General features: G+C 47.5%; 6 protein-coding genes across 6 annotated transcripts; 3 read left to right on the top strand and 3 right to left on the bottom strand.

Annotated features, from left to right (window-relative positions):
• Positions 1-408: 408 nt before the first annotated feature.
• DEU56DRAFT_919920 (uncharacterized protein) lies at positions 409-814 on the bottom strand (the record flags this gene model as incomplete). The annotated part of the gene is made up of 2 exons (XM_041358350.1): positions 409-540; positions 590-814. 2 exons carry the CDS (start codon positions 812-814, stop codon positions 409-411), a joined length of 357 nt encoding a protein of 118 aa, XP_041201114.1.
• Positions 815-1,726: 912 nt separating this feature from the next.
• DEU56DRAFT_762104 (uncharacterized protein) lies at positions 1,727-3,119 on the bottom strand (the record flags this gene model as incomplete). The annotated part of the gene is made up of 8 exons (XM_041350634.1): positions 1,727-1,846; positions 2,036-2,146; positions 2,200-2,333; positions 2,412-2,489; positions 2,547-2,608; positions 2,724-2,795; positions 2,847-2,919; positions 2,984-3,119. The coding sequence occupies 8 exons, from the start codon at positions 3,117-3,119 to the stop codon at positions 1,727-1,729; spliced, it is 786 nt and encodes a 261-aa protein (XP_041201113.1).
• A 332-nt stretch (positions 3,120-3,451) lies between these two features.
• On the top strand, positions 3,452-6,317 carry DEU56DRAFT_919918 (uncharacterized protein; the record flags this gene model as incomplete). Its single annotated transcript, XM_041358349.1, has 7 exons — positions 3,452-3,713; positions 3,766-4,215; positions 4,268-4,555; positions 4,610-4,689; positions 4,805-4,898; positions 4,961-5,585; positions 5,645-6,317. The coding sequence occupies 7 exons, from the start codon at positions 3,452-3,454 to the stop codon at positions 6,315-6,317; spliced, it is 2,472 nt and encodes an 823-aa protein (XP_041201112.1).
• Positions 6,318-6,391: 74 nt separating this feature from the next.
• On the top strand, positions 6,392-9,260 carry DEU56DRAFT_919917 (uncharacterized protein; the record flags this gene model as incomplete). Its single annotated transcript, XM_041358348.1, has 2 exons — positions 6,392-7,879; positions 7,944-9,260. The coding sequence occupies 2 exons, from the start codon at positions 6,392-6,394 to the stop codon at positions 9,258-9,260; spliced, it is 2,805 nt and encodes a 934-aa protein (XP_041201111.1).
• A 1,896-nt stretch (positions 9,261-11,156) lies between these two features.
• Positions 11,157-11,948, bottom strand: DEU56DRAFT_762102 (uncharacterized protein; the record flags this gene model as incomplete). The annotated part of the gene is made up of 3 exons (XM_041350633.1): positions 11,157-11,367; positions 11,625-11,765; positions 11,821-11,948. 3 exons carry the CDS (start codon positions 11,946-11,948, stop codon positions 11,157-11,159), a joined length of 480 nt encoding a protein of 159 aa, XP_041201110.1.
• Positions 11,949-18,143: 6,195 nt separating this feature from the next.
• Positions 18,144-19,136, top strand: DEU56DRAFT_749461 (uncharacterized protein; the record flags this gene model as incomplete). Its single annotated transcript, XM_041349442.1, has 2 exons — positions 18,144-18,798; positions 18,850-19,136. Coding segments are annotated over 2 exons (942 nt in total), but the record flags the coding sequence as incomplete, so codon positions are not given.
• Positions 19,137-19,345: the final 209 nt, after the last annotated feature.

Raw genomic sequence — 19,345 nt, 5'->3', positions numbered from 1 at the left:
GCCATTCCAAAAACTCGAAGAACTCTTCATTATTTCGTGATGTGAACAGCATGCCATGCTCCCAGAGACCCTTCATAGGGTCGTAATGATGCAATCCTTGCATCTCTCGAAACCGCATCGCAATGTGACTGGGCAGCCATCGCCCAAATCCACCAATGATCAACTTGCGTGCTCCCCCAGAAAGTGTACTTAAAGCCAGCATTCGGTCGTTATCGTTGAAGGGCAATGGATATTTTGGAAAGGAGTCCTTCTGAAGACACAGGATCTGCATAAGCTAGTACACTGTTTAGATAGGGAGACACGCACCCGAATCAATGCAGGGTGATTCAGTCGTCACTGGGACAGAAGCATCGCCTGAATGCGTTTCGCAGATGGTTTCCGTACCAGCTATATCGTGTACTGGAGCATCTAAAGCACCAGAGAGACATCGACTGCGTCAAGCAATTTCTGGACGTCTTCGCCTACGGTACCACAACCCTGCAGTGCACCACAGCAGTCATGCTCATTGCATTGTTTGTCGTGATATGCACGCCCAATCGACTAATTAGCAGATCAATACAAGTTATATTAATGATACAAGGACACGCACGAAACACAAGTATATCAGAACATGTTGAATTCTGCACATGTTAAAGGTCCACCCCATGAGTCGCTTGTAGGTCTTCGCGATCCTTGGCGTCAAAGCCACTGGATATGTGATCCAACCAGAGAGATAGTAATCGAGCGCTGGGGATCTGAATTTGCCATGCAATGCATCTGGAGACTGTGCAGCGTCGTCCATGAATGCAATCCGTACTTCATTCATGTAGTCCATGATTGAGGCATAAACATCACGCTCTGGCAGCGTTTAAAATGGGATGAAGCACTGAGGTTTCCACAATCTTCCTATACAGGCCAAATTTCTTGTTCAGCGCATGAAGAGGAATGCGATAGTGTGCAGCAACGTCACAGGACTTGCGAGGTCGGCTGGACACCTTGAACGAACACAATCCATCCACATCTTGAATTGTTCCTTTGACTTTCAGTTAGTCGACCGATCTCCTCTGGACTCCATTGACGAATGTGACACAACGGATTCATGGAAAGGAATGTGCCCGCTTGCAGGTCCACCAGTTCCGCCTCAGTACTTGTAATATCTCGGGTGCCTCAAGCTTGTAACTCGGCTCCACACAGCCATATGCATGTGGATGGTCCAATTTTCAAATACCAGATCCGGTGCTGTGCTAATCAAATCCAATTGTTTAGGAAATTAGCGGTATGGGCTGTTCGTCCATGTTGTACTGGTGTATGGGAGATTAAGACCCACTTCATATGAATATAAATACAGGTACTGTCTTACTGTATCATTGGGTGCTGATAATAAGATCCAATTATACTCCCCACTGGCCTGTAGCAACCCTGCTGTGCATACAACACGGTGTTGGTGGTACACATGGCTGCCTCATTTTACAGGTGTTCGGCTGGAAACACATTTTTTGTACTCCAAGCCTGAATCAAAGAGCCCGCGCCTAGCCAAATACATAAAACATATGGTGAAATAAACTTTGCCAAAACATGGTCATATTCAAACCTTGTGACCCTGACATTACTCACGAAACAGCAAGCCAATTGATGTGGGCCGCTAAACCGACAGAATGGCATTGTATCTAACATTTTGTAAGCCAAGGAATACCATCTTACGTGGAGTAGAGTAGACGACATGGACCAGACTCGAACTACTACTATATTACCATCCCCTTTGCACTGTGGGGCAGGAGTATCGTCGAATAATCTCGTTAGCAGATGTGTCCACTGTCGGCTGAAGGTCGTCCATCCATCCATCAGGAAGTTTACCGAGCTTCATCGCCTGTTCCATTCAGTGCTCTAATCTGAACGACAAGCATTACCCGTTTCCAACTATCCCACAATGTCCCCCCACGTCGAATTGGTGTTGTCAAAAGGACAAGAAACTCTTCATCAAAGTTCACGCCGTCGTAGGGAGATGTCAGGCGTGGCTTGGTGTTCCTACTCATCCTGTGGCCAAGGGCCGACATACAAGCCTCATTGAACCACCTGCAACAAGACCTGCAGTATCGTTGCAGGTGATTGGGGACGAGAATGCGATATCGCATGAGTTGCAACTGCAGTTCGTGGATACCTGTGAATTCTGTGAAACAGATCATGAGGTTCATCCACGCATCATATAGAAACCATACATACCTCGATATTGACTTCCTGCAGCTGCAGGACATTCCTGTGCGTTGTGAATTTCATGGATATATTCCACCGGTGGTATAGGGTCGCAGTCGGTATTTGAGGTTGGGATAGATCGCCCTCATCATACCGAACAATATCTGCGTGAGCTTCAGTGCATAGAAACATATTAATATTACTGGGATGGTCTGGACAGGCAGAGATAATTGACAACACACCTTCGACGCAATGCATATCCACGACAGACTTGTGATCGCTCAACACAAGTTCATAGTCACCTACTGCAAGCTGCAAGGCTGGATAAAGAAGACACTGTCAATGGTTCTGTGAAGCTCCATGACGGAAAAACATACTCCACATCTTGATCCTCCAAGTCAACCCGCCTGTAGTACCACTGTATGTCAAGCCACACGTCCTGTCGTATACCACATGAGTAATCATATCGGATTTGGAGAGGAATAGTGGTCTCGGTCACCTGTGTCTTATTCCTTTTGGCTGCCGTCCAATAGATCTCCATAACCTTACCATACCAATATGACATCGTAGGGAGGCTTCCGTCATTCGACGGTACTGCACGTTCATCAAGTGGAAATATGGAGACACTGAATGATGCAGGTCAGTTTTGCACAATAAATATGTAGACGTTCGCATACTCATCCCCAACTCGAATCACCAAACGGCCTTCGTCGATCGAGCCATCAGATGGTGCATCAGTGTCATAGACCCCTGTGAATGATGAGTTACTTGGTGGTAAACAAATATTAATGTCAGGTGCCACAGTGGAACATACATTCCAATGATGTACATCGCCTGAGTGTGCCCAGCTTCGGATGATTACCACTCATAGGAGGCAATGTTCTTCTCTTCTCTGAATGGGATACATGGCTGATCACCAAAGGTCTGACGGAAATGCAGGCGAGGGACATCAGGACGATGTGAGTGAGGTCTAGTGTGCCTACAAAATGGGTCTCTTGGTGTCGAAGGAGATTTTGATCCGTACTTTATACATCACTCGATCAAATCAGAATATCATCCATAACAGGAAAACCACCAGCATAATATTATGTCATGCCGAGTATTGCCACCCTACTCAAATCACGTTGTGGTCCAATGCTCCATTAACCGAATAGCCTAATACAACGGAACTTGAGCTCGGAGCCTATCAAGCCAAGGACCCTAAATTAATGGGAATATAATACATGGACCCTGGGAGGGTGGGGCGAGCTCAGCCTCAAGCACAGCGCATACCTACATTCTGATGGACGAACACTATATCAGTGATATTCAACTGGAAATCATGAAGTCCAAGATTCTGGATTGGGACCCACAACACTCGAGGATTACAGGAACCATTGGATACATACCCGAAATTACTTTGGAGGATGGATGGAATACTGATGACGATCTTGGAGGACTGTCAGCAGCCATAGATAATTGTAAAATCGTAGAGTCGAGCGGGAATCATGTCGAGGCAACTAAAGGACGACGAGGGAGGCCAAAAAAGCGAGTGGTGCAGCGCCGTGGGTACATCTATTTGACCCCTATTTACATAGACATGACACTAGATTTCAGGTGGCAAGCAGATGCCAGGCGTTGCGAGCGCTCAGGAGGACACATCAACTATCGATACTGTTCAGAATGTGTCTGGAAAGCGTGTCATTCGTGCTACCACAAGTCCAGTGCCTGACCATATCCCAGCACAAGTGGATGTGGTGTACTGTGTTCCCATTGATGAAATGATAAGTAATACACATGATTTAATTCAAGAGGATGAGGAGCATGGGGAGGAGGGGAGCATCAATATGCTACAGGAAATTCTGAACTCTGGCATCCTGGATTGGAATCCGCAGGAAGCATGGACCGCAAAGAATAACCCAGCTCATCGGCAACATACCGATCCACATTGCGAGGAACAATCGACAGCGATGGAAAGCTCCAGAATAGCTGAGAAGGAGAATGATACACAAGAGAGCAAACCACGCAGGGCACGCGGACGACCATCCAAGAAAGGGATTTCATGTCGTCAGTCCCAGCACCACAACTCTATTTTCATTGAAATGATACTTGACCACAGGCAGCACGCACAAGACATTAACTTTCAATCATGATAGAAGTGTCAGACATATCATCCGGGCGACAAGTAATCCATGCCAGCAGGAAACTATTGATGGGGGTCACGGTGGTATCAGCACTGTAGTCCCTGTCGATACATGCAATGTGGACAACCAACCAGCAGAAGCCGAATTCCCGAGTCTCAATTTCAATGGGGCGGAGATGGAGAGCAGGGAAGTCAGGGAACAGCCATCAACTCGACGTGCTCGCGGACGTCCTAAAAAAGGTGTTAGACATACAGAAGTCAATGGTTGGTCGATCTCAAAGTCTCTGTCGAAGATGTTATAATATATTCTATTTCCAGCGCCCAGGACACATGTAATCCACGAAGTTTCTTCAAACATCATCCAACTACAAAATGAGGATGATGCACACAATAAGAAAGTGAGATGTAAGCATTGACCGTCAAGGTACCATGGTTGTGTGAGCAGGCTGAACCATTTATTTGTATATCAGGGAGATCACAGTCGATCGGAGGAACGCTTGATCATGACTATAGACCCACGCCCCCACCGGCAACACGAGTTCAGGACACACTCGCCTGAAGCGCCTGCAGCCTACATTGGCTGCACTTACTGAGCAGGAAATCGCCTGTGAGTGGAGTTCAGAGTATAAATGATAGGACCTGGAGTACACTCATGCTACCGACTAACAGCTCGTGCAATGGCGCAGCCGGGTGTCTGGCTGTCTGTGCTGCATAGCTGGACGACCCTTGGATTAAATGAGTGGCTCGAAGCAGCAGTCGCAAATTTTTACTTGTCTCATGTGTGGTATGAGATGCTGGGCAGAACACACATGAGATATGTGGACTGGAATGCAGCGACAGCGAATAACATCGAGGATGAAGAACTGGAGCACTTCCGGCGGAACCATTTTGTGCCCCATGACGGCACATGTGCCATGGCCCCTGTCGGATTCATAGTGCATCATTCCAACCATTTCTTCGTGGTCATATTCGACTATGAGCGACGCATGGCGCACGTCTTGGGTCGCCATATTTCTGCGGATTCAATGGATGTAGACGGAGAGGATCCACATGACTGGAACGATTGGAGAGGTCCGGAATATTGGAGGAAAATCGGAGCCCTTCATGGATGGAGCACAGGAGATGTCTCAGACGTGTCCATCAACCCAATGGACTGGGAGCAAAATGGGGTCGACTGTGGTCCCATCGCTTGCTCCGTGCTGGCGCAATGTCTGAAGCTGGGTTTGGATGAGCAGGGCAACTTACCCGACTTTGAGATCCAATGCGGTCACAAACTGCGGGATTCACATGCTGCGTGTCTATTGCTGCGCATGTCAAGCTCTGTTGCAGCAACTACCTGATGCTCCTAGACAGCCCACGAGATGATTGGAAAGACGACGAGCTACCCGACGAGGACATCATCAATTCGATCCAGAATGGGCGATACCAGGCTGATTGCCTGAAGGTCCTGCGGAGGCTGACTGTTGTGAGCGCCACCTGCTCCATGTGTCAACGCCCCATCGTCCATCAAGATGGAGAGCATGCCTCGTACAGTGGTGAGAATGGAGATAGCACCAATGCTGAGCAAGATGGTCCAGATGCAGGATCAAGTGAGGATGATGACGCCACGAATATGGTACATGCAATTGGCAAGGCGCACCTTGACAAGCTGTTCAAAGCAAACAAACACCTCGCTGGATCTCGGAATCGCAATTCAATAGTCCCTCGTGCCATTGGAACACACCTTCAACTCGAGCCAGAATTACCATCGGTCGTCCATGATACCGAGGACTCTCAACGCACTGTAGCTGCCACAACATCTCGGAGGCGAGTGAAAAACTGGTATCTTGGAAGCAACAGACGATTTCCACGTCCAACCGCACCAATTCCATTGGCTGCATACGGAGGTAGGAGATGGCTGCCAGACGACCATGGATTCGATGAATATGAGGGCGGACCTACCATTGAGATGATGCTGACTCCTAGGGATATCCATACGACGATGACATTCCCTGCTGGGGGATGCAGATCTCCACCGCTTGGTTAGACTGGGTCGATTGCGGCTATCGCATCACACCAAGTTCATTCCACATTTTCTATCAATGCGACCCCACTGCAACCATGGACCACATCATGCCTATCGGCACAACAGACTCCCATGATCCTTCGGACCAAGTTCCTGATCGTGTGACAGGTGCATATAGCCTGAAGCGACGGGGAACTGATCACGACGAACAGTGCACATACATCACTGATGTAGAAATACTCTCCGCATCTGAGCTCGTCGAATCCGCCCAATATGATCCCCCACTGCAGGATGAATGCAGGTTCGGACACAATGCCTTTGTGCGGGGCTGCACCAGTCATCGGTATGGCGATGGTCCTGCCTTATATGTTGATCTGGAACGAGATGCTGTTTCACTCTCAGAAGACGAGATAGAGATCTCAGTGGACATAGACAGCATCATATGGACAACAAAGGTGTTCCGATGCAAAGGGTCTGTTGGTGTCTACATCGTTCCGCCTTTCCAAACGAAACCAGGCATATACAAGCACAATCACACCTATGTAGAGATCACCATACCGCAGTCGGAAGAGGATGCAAATTCACCCGGTGGGAGGACTGAATGGCTCTCCAAACGATTTCCCATGTCTGCCATCCCTCATGTCTGTATGGGCCGCATATCATCAGCATCATCGACACTCAATCTATACATCGCGTTCCCAAGGATGATTCATCAGCACCCAACGAACGGTCGGAGAATCACTCTGATGCCAAAGGAGGTCTTGGACATATTCTGGGATAGGGTACTGCTTCCATCGATTGGACAGTGCACCGACGTCAGCTGGGAGCCCTACCTGAAACACACATTGGAGGAAGCACGTTACAAGGCCAGAGGTGCGGACGGGAGAAGGGGCGGATGGGGACCTCCTAAAACCATCCCCCTCTCAGACGATGACTTTTGTGACGTGCAGAAACGCATGGAAGCTCGCATACGTGATGGAGGACCCGAGCTCAGCATGTATGGGTCGTCTTTCTTTATTCTGGAAGGAAAGGGAATCAAGCTGCTCACGAAGGATGGCCAGAGGGGGCGTTTCTCAGGACCAGAAGAGGCCCTGCGTCGCAACCTGCCTGACCTTGACTGGCAATATATGATGAACAGGAGGCATGGCGAACTGCTGGTAGATGTGGGTGTCTCATTCACGCCCCACTCTCCAAATGTCCCACTCGTAGGGGTGTGGCGCTTAGATGCACTGGAAGCATCATTTGGAGCGGGAGGCTACAAAAGAGGGGAGATACATCATCACAACACGCTGTCTAGATATGGGGCGCTGCAGGCCGAGATGCAACAGGAGAGATCTCAGCAGACGCACATCGCATTCAGGAGCACCTACAACCTGTACTATGAGTCGATTCGAACAAACAGCAACCAAGCGAATTTCGCATCCGACAGCGACGCCTATAAGCTGTCCCCATCATATATGGCTGAATGCACCGAAATCGCCAAGGTCGTCGAGGGTTGCAAGGAGAAAACATATGGTGTCAGGGATGAGTATAGGGTGAGCGGACATGCAGCCAGAATCATCCTGGAAAATGTGGAAGAAAAGGTCAGTGACACACGCTCCAATCATCGTCGACTATAGAATGACTTGGGCGATTCTCGTCATGCAGGCCAGAGAATACCTGAAATCAGATCCAGTCCTGTGGATTCCATCCAAGATCTGGTTCGAGCTTCTGAGGAGACGGGTGCGGGAGATTCAGAGGACCCAGATATCCATTGTCAGAAAGAATCCACCGAATCTTGGCGTTCTCACTGGAGTGCTCAACCACATGCTTCGCTCTACAACATCAACTCCTATCATCTACGACTCTCACATCCGTGAATCTCTTGCCCTACTCGAGTACAGAAACATCCTCGAAACTGCAGGAATGTTTTTCTTACACGACTTCGACATCAATAGCGACACCTGCCTGACTGAGGTGCAGCAAATCGATGACGTGCATGTACTGGCCCTCATGGGAGTCAATGCAAAGGCTCAAAGGGACCGGGCAGTGAGCAGAACTAATGTATGGCAAAGCACCGAGTCTGAACTGGAGGACTATCCTCTTGGTCGCACACCAACATGGACTCGACTCAAGGCAGCCATGTCAAACTCGCCTGCAATGATCATGAGACCCTGGGTGTGGTCACCCAGATTGTCCAACACTCAACTCTCCGTCGGACGTTCGGTGGTCATGTTCACTAGGCACATGTGGCTGATGCTCACACCCGAAATCTTCAAGGGCATCAGACCTCACCCAAACTCGCTTCAAGAGGCCATGAAGTGCTGGACAATCACCAGCATCGATGACACTCTCGCTGCAGTCGCATTTGAAGCATGCAATGCCGGGCTGAATGATAGTACGGGCGTCACTCCTGGTCGCATGGGTCCGAAGTCGAGGCCCTTCCTTGACAGGTGCACTCTGTTCTTTCCCGACCCTGATGCCGCCCATAAGGACAATACTCAGTGGTCTGGGCTTTGGGAGGGCGATGGATACATTGCAGAATTTCACAGGACGATGAAGGCGATGGATGAGGATCAGCAACAGTTGCTGAAACAGGGATTACGTGAGGTATTTTCGGAACTTCACTGCCTTCCTGCTAGCGGAGCAAGAGTGTGGACGCAAAAGAACGAATCAATTGTGTTCACGACCAATCCAATATTCTACAAGATCGATTGTATTGGAAGGGGAGGAGAGAGTCAGAAGAGGGCCCCAAAAGCACGTCGAACGATGAAGCTGATCAAGGGTAAACGCATATTTGCAGCCGACCTCATGGACTCACAACCCTTCGACACTGATGGCAATCTGCGGAGAAAGACAGAGAGACAGAAGCGGCGGGAACTTCAGAAGAAAATGACCATGGCCAGGAAAAACAAGAGAGTCCCCCCTCCCACACGTCCACGGAGACCATTTCCCATGACCCAACTAGAAGATATTGTGGAATGAGCGATGGATGTAGATGTACTGTATTAATCAATTTTGTGAATAGCACCTTGGCGCCACCATTGCATGAACTTGGGAACGCAAAACTGCCATGCAAGTGCTCATATACCAGATGAACCTCAATGGCAGCTAATGCCTTCATTCTTTGGCTTGATGTATAATGTAATGCGGGCAACGGGAAGACTAGGATTTAATTTATCATCTGACATCAGGCATTTATTCACATTTGTGAGACCCATTACAAAGGACTATGAGGTACAAAAGATGTGATATTGCCACAGTGCAAGACATAGTCGCACGCGCGAGGTTTTTTTATGCAAATGCAGCATCCACATACTCTTTTACGAGTTCAACCACTGTATATTGTGAACAAACTCCATGATGTCATTATGAGATCTTCTCTAGTCCATACCTCCACAACTGTAAATACCTGGTCAGCCACCTTGATCTGAAACTCAATGCGAGCTGAGGTTGGTTGACCACATCAGATGTACCCCACAATTCTTATCATTACACTCCTCTACCAATAGGTCTTTTGACTTGCTAGTAGCTAGATCAAACATATGTTTCATGATGATAGAACACAGTTCTGTCAAGCGTAGCTACCTAGGGACAGCATTTAACTTATGGACAGGCAATCATTCCTGGAGTCGCTTCTCTTGTAGTCTACATCAACAACCGCTGCCAACTCAACGAAGATGTGAATGTCACCAATAACATATTGGATACATTTACATCATCATTCATTGGTTGATTGCTAATGTAGACTGTGTTGGAGTTTCTCGGTCAAATCATAATGACATTACAACGAGGCACATTTACGAAGGCAAAGCCAGCCAAGAAGCAAAAGTCAGTCAAATCTAAGACTGGGACAACCTTTGTGTGTGAACAAAGGTCATCTGAGTCTTAGACCTGACTGACTTTCGCTTCTTGGATCACTTTGCCCTTGTAAGTGAACCTATTCATAATCCCATCAGGATTTGACCGATGTTGTTGGAATGATGCAAACAAGGTCAATAAATAGTTGCCTGGGTTGAGGGTTGGATTGGGCAGAGGGTTACACTGGGCAGAGGGTCGGATTGGGTAGAGGGCTTTGCAGGGCTGAGGGTTGGATTGGGCTGAGGTTTTCGCATTGGGTTAGTAACTGAATGCTTAGCCGCCTGGTTTGAGGTTGTATTGGGCCCAGGGCATGATTGGATGGAGATTGAATTTGGCAAAGGGTTTCCATGGGCTGAGGGCTGCATGTAGCTGCGGGCTGATGGTCAGTAATGGTGATGATATTGGTGTTCTGTGGAGCAATGTGGCTGTTGGTTGGCATAGGGTACAGATCATCAGAGCATTATGGCATATCAGTGTCTGATTTATTGTCAGGTTCATGCAGTCTATCCATCAATTTCTCAAGAACTAACTCATCCACATGACAGTCGGCTATGTGTTGGCCCATGATAAAAGTAGGTACACTTATCTTGCCATTGCACACAGAAAGGTTGTCCGAGTCTTAGATTTGACTGACTTTGGCTTCTTGGCTGGCTTTGCCTTTGTAAGTGTCCCTTGCCATAATGTAATTACAATGTCATTGATGTTGTTGCAATGATGCAAGCAAGGTCAAGAAAAAGTCGCTTGGGTTGAGGGTTGTATCAGGCGGGGTCGGGAGTTGGCATGAGTGGGGACACATAGAAAATACCATGACCTACCCAATGAAGTATATTTGAAAATGAAGATAGTTGCAGGATAGTCCAAATCCCAGTAATGACTGTACATTGTCTGTTCTTCTTGGTCCGGTGCTTCTTCCCCAAGGCTTAGCAAAATCTTAATGATAGAAAGTGAGGCATGGGACGAATTGATACACACCTAACCTGGTGAGTACGACCCTTTTTCAAGCGTTCATCTACCATCCCTTCACCCAAACGACTCGGAAGAATGTTGTGATCCTCCTTTTCTGGCTTTGACTTCTTGAACCTCCTTCTTCATGACCCCATCACAATTTTTGCACGTCTTCGCATATATTCGGTGTCTAGCTAGTCCCTGATCCTCCTCATAATTGAAGAGATTTGCCTCAGTAGCATCCCTCAAGGATGATACTACTAGCACGCCTCTCGAGGTATATATCCTTGTGACCCCCCAGAGTTCACATTCCTATTTCCTCGCCCCAAGTTCGCTCTGAGGGCTATTTGGGTGGCAAGGTCCAGGTTTTGCCAGCCAAGAAGCGAAAGTCAGTCAAATCTGAGGGATTTTCCCATTCATGGGCTCTGATAGAGGTGGCCATGATTTTCGCTCTGAGGGGTGTTTGGGTAGCAAGATCTTGGTCCCTCCTTTCATGGGGGAAACAGCTCTGATAGAGGTGGCCAAGAATTTCGCTTTTGTTACCTTTTCACTTTCTTGTTGGCTCTGGGGGCAATTTGGGTAGCAAGGTCCTGGTTTCCCCCCTTCATGTGGGATTCATCCCTGATAGAGGTGACCATGATTTTCGCTCTGAGGGGTATTTGGGTAGCAAGATCTTGGTCCCTCCTTTCATGGGGGAAACAGCTCTGATAGAGGTGGCCAGGAATTTCGCTTTTTTTACCTTTTCACTTTCTTGTTGGCTCTGGGGGCAATTTGGGTAGCAAGGTCCTGGTTTCCCCCCTTCATGTGGGATTCATCTCTGATAGAGGTGACCATGATTTTCGCTCTGAGGGCTATTTGGGTGGCCATGTCCAGGTTTTGCAAGCCAAGAAGTGAAAGTCAGTCAAATCTAAGGGTTTTTCCCCTTCATGGGCACTGATTGTAGCTAGAGTGTTAGAAGAAGCTCCGGACACCGCTTTACAAACTAACCAGTGAATTGGATATCCTTGAACATTAACTTTCTTCCTGCGGTTCCATCAGAGATGCAGTCAAATTCCACTGTATCATCTATTGCCCAAGGGCAACTTATTCATATGACAGTCGGCCACATGTTGGCCCACATGGCCTTGCCAGCCAAGAAGTGAAAGTTGGTCAAATCTAAGTGCTCCTTCCCTTCATGCAGGATTCACCTTTGATAGAGGTGGCCAACACTTTTTATTTTCGCTTCTTTTAACTTTTCACTTTCTTGTTGGCTCTGGGGACAATTTGAGTGGCAAGGCTCTGGTTTTCCTCCTTCATGCGGGATTCATCTCTGATAGAGGTGACCAGGATTTTCGCTCTGAGGGCTATTTGAGTGGCAAGGTCCAGGTTTTGCCAGCCAAGAAGTGAAAGTCAGTCAAATCTGAGGACTCCTCCCCTTCATGGGGGATTCATCTCTGATAGAGGTGGCCAACTTCTACTTATATTTTCGCTTTCATGGAGTTATGAAGAGAGACATTTATGAAGCCAAAGCCAGCCAAGAAGCGAACATCGGTCAAATCTAAGGACTCTGCCAGATTTTGCTCTAAAATCAAGTTCAAAAGTTGGCTGCCCCTGTCATGCAAGTCAATACCAGACAAGAAGCAAAAGTCAGTCAAATATCAGGACTTGGACAAGTCTTGTTTGTGTGAAATCCACCAAAGCCAAGAAGATCGTAAAAAAGCGAAAATATACATGTACAAGATGGCCACCTCTATCAGAGGTGAACAGCTTGGTCCCTGCTGTGCATTTCTGCATAACACCTCTGCAATTCACAATTTTGGCGTTTCATAAGGCAGATACAGGCAGGATCTAACACTCTGAACCTCGGAAACAAATCAGAAAGATTTATTTGCTGGTGCATCACAGTGGCATTGAGTGGTGAGCAGGCCCCCTCTGAGAGGACTGCATTCTTGCTTATGTAAGCAGCAGCAGCACCACACTCTCCTAAGATCGATTTTTACAGCCTTCATATGACTTGGGGAGGATAAGGTAGGACTTGATTGTGAGGTTATTGAGCAATCCAAAGACCATGGTCATGCCAGATTTGCACGAAGAAATCAATTCTCAAAGTTGACCACCGAGGTCATGCTGGCCCCCCACACATTGATTTTAACAGCCTTGATATGACCTGCTTGACTTCAGGCATGACTCATTTTAGAGGTTATTGGACCATACAAACACGTTGGTCGAGCCAGATTTCCCTCTAAAAATCATGTTCCAAAGTTGGCTGCCCCTGTCATCCTTCCCCCACCCAAAGATCGATTTTTTCAGCCTTCATATGGCTTGCTTGGCTTTAGCTAGGACTCGTTCTTGAGGTTATTTGACCATCTGAAGACGTTGGTCGAGCCGGATTTTGCTCTAAAAATCATCTTCCAAAGTTGGCCACCAAGGCCATGCTCCCCCACCCAAAGATCGATTTTTCTAGACTTCATATGACTAGCCTGTCCTTCAGAAGCATTTTTCCTGGGGGTTATTGAGCCCTCTGAACACGATGGTCATGCCAGAATTGCCTGGAAAAATCATGTTCCTGAGATATACAGGGTCCTCCCCCTCCTCCTGACCTCCTGTATGTCACTATCCCGGTATTCCGCCTCAATACCGATACTGAAAACATCTCTCCTAGGGTATTTGAGCCCTCTGAATCGATTGGGAATGGTCCCAGACCTTCCGGAGGTCGGCATTCATGTGATATGGGAGGTGGGCTCAAATATCAGTAATTTGGATATATCTCCACAACCGAACCGCCGATTTTCTTAATTGTTGGCTCATATCCATCCCAGAAGTACCCTCCATGATATGTACCAGCCCACCAAAAGATATTTTTTTACAAGTTTGAAACCTATTTCTGTTTTGACCCTATAAGTGGCATTGAGTGGTGAGCAGGCCCCCTCTGAGAGGACCGCATTCTTGCTTATGTAAGCAGCAGCAGCACCACACTCTCCTAAGATCGATTTTTACAGCCTTCATATGACTTGGGGAGGATAAGGTAGGACTTGATTTTGAGGTTATTGAGCAATACAAAGACCATGGTCATGCCAGATTTGCACGAAGAAATCAATTCTCAAAGTTGACCACCCAGGTCATGCTGGCCCCCCACACATCGATTTTAACAGCCTTGATATGACCTGCTTGACTTCAGGCATGACTCATTTTAGAGGTTATTGGACCATACAAACATGTTGGTCATGCCAGATTTCCCTCTTAAAATCATATTCCAAATTTGACTACAACCCCTGTCATGCCCCTCCCCCCCACCCAAAGATTGATTTTTTCAGCCTTCATACGGCTTGCTTGGCTGTATCTAGGACTCTTTCTAGAGGTTATTGGAGCATCTGAACACATTTGTCGAGCCATAATTGCACAATAAAATCAAATTCCAAAGTTGACCCCCTAGGCCATGCTGGCCCCCCCACACATCGATTTTTACAGCCTTCATGTGACTTGCCTGGCATCATGTAGGACTTGATTTCGAGGTTATTGAACACTACGAAAAGGATTGTCGAGCCAGAATTGCACAAAGAAATCAAATGCTGAAGTTGACCCCCTAGGCCATGCTGGCCCCCCCACACATCGATTTTTACAGCCTTCATGTGACTTGCCTGGCATCATGTAGGACTTGATTCCGATGTTACTGAACACTCCGAAAAGGATGGTCAAGCCAGAATTGCACGCAGAAATCAAATGCTGGAGTTGACCCCCTAGGGCATGCAGGCCTCCCCCACATATCGATTTTTACAGCCTTCATATGACTCGCAAGGGTTGATGTAGGACTTGTTTCCGAGGTTATTGAACACTCTGAAAAGGATGGTCGAGCCAGATTTGCATGAGAAAATCAAATTCCGAAGTTGACCACCAAGGCCATGCTCCCCCACCCAAAGATCGATTTTTTCAGCCTCCATATGGCTTGCTTGGCTTTAGCTAGGACTCGTTCTAGAGGTTATTGGACCATACAAACACGTTGGTCGAGCCAGATTTCCCTCTAAAAATCATGTTCCAAAGTTGGCTGCCCCTGTCATCCTTCCCCCACCCAAAGATCGATTTTTTCAGCCTTCATATGGCTTGCTTGGCTTTAGCTAGGACTCGTTCTTGAGGTTATTCGACCATCTGAAGACATTGGTCGAGCCGGATTTTGCTCTAAAAATCATCTTCCAAAGTTGGCCACCAAGGCCATGCTCCCCCACCCAAAGATCGATTTTTCTAGACTTCATATGACTAGCCTGTCCTTCAGAAGCATTTTTCCTGGGGGTTATTGAGCCCTCTGAACACGATGGTCATGCCAGAATTGCCTGGAAAAATCGTGTTCCTGAGATATACAGGGTCCTCCCCCTCCTCCTGACCTCCTGTATGTCACTATCCCGGTATTCCGCCTCAATACCGATACCGAAAACATCTCTCCTAGGGTATTTGAGGCCTCTGAATCGATTGGGAATGGTCCCAGACCTTCCGGAGGTCGGCATTCATGTGATATGGGAGGTGGGCTCAAATATCAGTATTTTGGACATATCTCCACAACCGAACCGCCGATTTTCTTAATTGTTGGCTCATATCCATCCCAGAAGTACCCTCCATGATATGTACCAGCCCACCAAAAGATATTTTTTTACAAGTTTGAAACCTATTTCTGTTTTGACCCTATAAATTATCATCTTTATGTGTATGCTTTGCGCATCTAGATCCAGATCTGGATCCGCACTCCACAACCCAACCGTGCGAACAAAAATCCTCGCATCTAGATACGACTCTGGATGTGCGCCCTTCTCTGCCATCCACCCATGATGTGCACTGTCGTCGACACATATGTGTACGATATCATGTGTACACGATGCGAATGTAGGATTGGATCTGGATGTGCGTCCTACCCGCCATATCAATCATATGTCCGCTATGATCCGCATCCATGTCTGCTTCTGCATTTCCGTCCTGTACACATGATATCGTACACATATGTCTCGACCACAGTGCACCTCTCTATCAGAACCTGAATTGATGAGATCTCCGGATTTCTGGTTTCTCCAGCTCGAAGCGAATCGATGCTCCAGCTTTCACGACTCTGGCAACTTGTTGGATCTTCCCTCTCTACCGTTTGTCTTTCCCCTCCCGTCCACATATGTCTACGATATCATGCTTACACCATGCATATATGTAGAAACCCATCTTGACCACGGTACAGAGGGAAGATCCAACAAGTTGCCACAGTCGTGAAAGCTGGAGCATCGTTTCCCTTCGACCTCGAGAAACCAGAGATCCAGAGATCTCATCAATTCAGTTTCTCAGCGAGCCACATAACCTGACATATTTACTTATTTACTTATTTACATCTTTTACCTCGTTGCCCCGAAATAAACTCATCCAGAGCACAGCAGTGCTATCAGCCTGCCAGCTTGCCAGCTTGCCCCTACCTCCAGTCAAGTCCCCTTCATATCACACGTCATATCACCCTACCACATCCCAGAGTCCAGTGCTCCCTGCCTCTCTCCCACCACATTCCAGATGCAATCTGCCAGAATAAAATTTACCCCCATGTCTGCATCTCGTACATTCTTGATCTGTTTTCCATACAACAATCTGTGGGCAGCACAATTAGATAAACAGTACCATGTACGGTATGCTAAAAGGCTCACATGACCCTCTTGTTGCGGGGTGCCCTTGTATGCCCATCCAGACCTCATTCTACATTTCCATCGTGTAAACATGATATCGTACACATAGGTCTCAACCACAGTGCATATCCAGAATCGTATCTAGATGCCCATTTTTTCTTCCCGCCCTTGTGTTGTATGGTGTGCATCCAGATCTCGTTCTACATCCCCACTGCATAAACATAAACATGATTTCTACATGTATATCATAGGTGGATTTAGGCGCTAATACATAAAAGCCTCCCGACATATATATTATAGGTGGATTTAGGCGCTAATACATAAAGCCTCCCGACATATATATTGTAGGTGGATTTAGGCCCTAATACATAAAGCCTCGCGTAATACGGATGAGGCTGCATTCAGGCAAGCCTTCTAACGTAAAGTCACAATGCCAACCTACCGCGACCCATATTTGCATTCAGAGTCCCACTGAATGTCTGGATTCACAAATTTTGGCAAGTATCAGTTGAACTTTGCGAACAAACATGAATTGTCTGATGCGCATCCAGATCTCCTTCTACATCCGCACTGTATCAACGACAGTACACATATTGTACCAGTGTGGGCACAAAAAAATGCGCATCTGCATATGATTCTGGATGTGCACTGTGGTTGAGACATATGTGTAGAATGTCATGTTCATACCGTGCGGATCTAGAACCAGATCTGGATGCGCACCATCCAACACACCCGTGGGAACAAAAAAATGCGCATCTAGATACGATTCTGGATGTGCACTCCTTGATACATATATATGTGCAAGTTATCATATTTACATGATGCAAATGTAGAATCACATCTGCATGAAACATGAATTGTATCATGCGCATCCAGATCTGGTTCTAGATCCGCACAGTATGAACATGACATTCTACACATATGTCTCAACCACAGTACACATTGTACCAGCGTGGGAACAAAAAAACGCGCATCCAGAATCGTATCTAGATGCGCGTTTTTGGTGTTCTCACGCGTCTCTGGTATGGTGCGCATCTGGATCTGGTTCTAGATCCGCAAGGTATAACATGACATCATACACATGTATCAACGACAGTGTACATCTAAAATCAAAACTAGATACGTGTCGTACCAGTGTCGGAACAATCTGTACTGTTGTTGATACAATGTATGTGTATGTGTATGCAGTGCGGATCTAGAACCAGATCTGGATGCGCACCATACAACACAACCGTGGGAACAAAAAATGCGCATCTAGCATCGTATCCAGATGTGCATCGTACCAGACATATCAATCATGTGTGGTAGATACTTGGTCTTCATGTTCGAAGAAGTGTGATTATACAGTAATGTACACTACAAAAATGGCTGGTGAACCTGTACCTGACCCTAACCTACTTACAAAAAGCCCTAATAAATTGTATGGTTGCTAACGAAACACTTCAGGCGACGTCTTCGAGCTGAGAAGGCAGGTCTAGGGATCCATGCCACGGACATTCAAGAAGGGAAGGTCGTTCAACGGAGTAATAGTCTCCAACGTCGGATCGAGGCCTGGGTCAAAGTCCAGGAGCTATACATGCCGATGATCGCAGCCTTACGACTGAAAAACAAGTCCAGTGGTGTTGTCATCACTCCCGAGTCATTTGATCTTCTCCTTCCTTCGCAAGTTGGCAGAACGGATCCTTGCGACCTCAAATTTCAGAAAATTGAATGGAGACTTCGATTCGCACAAGCTCACGACACACTACGCTCGCTACGTTCTAATCTACGTGCGCAAACCGCTATCCTGAAATATAAGGATCGTAATCTCCGCGGTCAAGGCTCAAACACCCGAGCTCGTAACACGCTCAAAGGCGTTGACGCAAGAATCGAGGCAGCATCAACCCGATACCAGGATGAGCGCAGAGCGCTGGTGATTCTTGCTCCCATCGTCGAGGAGACGGGATGGCAAGCCTCCCTACGTCCACTCGATCGTCAAGATATTCGAGGGATGTCGGATGTCCTGTGGGGCGAGACTGAGGGAAGAAGAAAGCTTTCATGGATATGGAATATGCGCGGTGCTCATGGAGACGAGCTGGATGATGATGGATCTATGGAAGGTAAGCTTACCAATTTGTTCATGCACCCTATCTCACCGGCACTCTATCCAGATATGCGAATAGAATGGTGCAAGGCCAGGGCGCGCGCTATGCGGTGGAAGGAGGAGCTCGAGCTGTTACGAGAGGAGATGCGGAGAACTCTGCAGTTCTTTGACTGGCAGGCGATGTCGTGGGATGAGCGCGCAGATCAGAACTGGTCTGGTAGTCCCGCCGAGAGAGAGGGCCGGATTGCATATGCTCGACGTCAAGCAGCCTTGCGTCGGGCACTGCGGGACACGTGTCATTCCAGTTGGGCAGACACTCGCTCGTTCGTGGACCAGTTCCATGGGGAATCCTAGCGCTTGCATGTAGTATCCTTCACATAGTTCATGTACCCTTCACGTAGTTTTGCAATACAGGTGTTGACTAATGTACGGGTGAAGGGCGGGGGATGCAGTGGGCGGGATCATCAATGCACGGGTGAAGGGCGGGGGATGACGAGTAGCGTGATGCATCAAATAAAGGGCGGGGGATGCATCAGACGAATAGCGTGATGCATCCCCCGCCC

Source organism: Suillus clintonianus, assembly GCF_016758775.1.
Source record: "Suillus clintonianus strain FC179 chromosome Unknown DEU56scaffold_188, whole genome shotgun sequence".
Lineage (NCBI taxonomy): Eukaryota > Fungi > Basidiomycota > Agaricomycetes > Boletales > Suillaceae > Suillus > Suillus clintonianus.
Note: the sequence above shows the minus strand (reverse complement) of the source record. Positions and strands in the feature narration are given on the sequence as shown.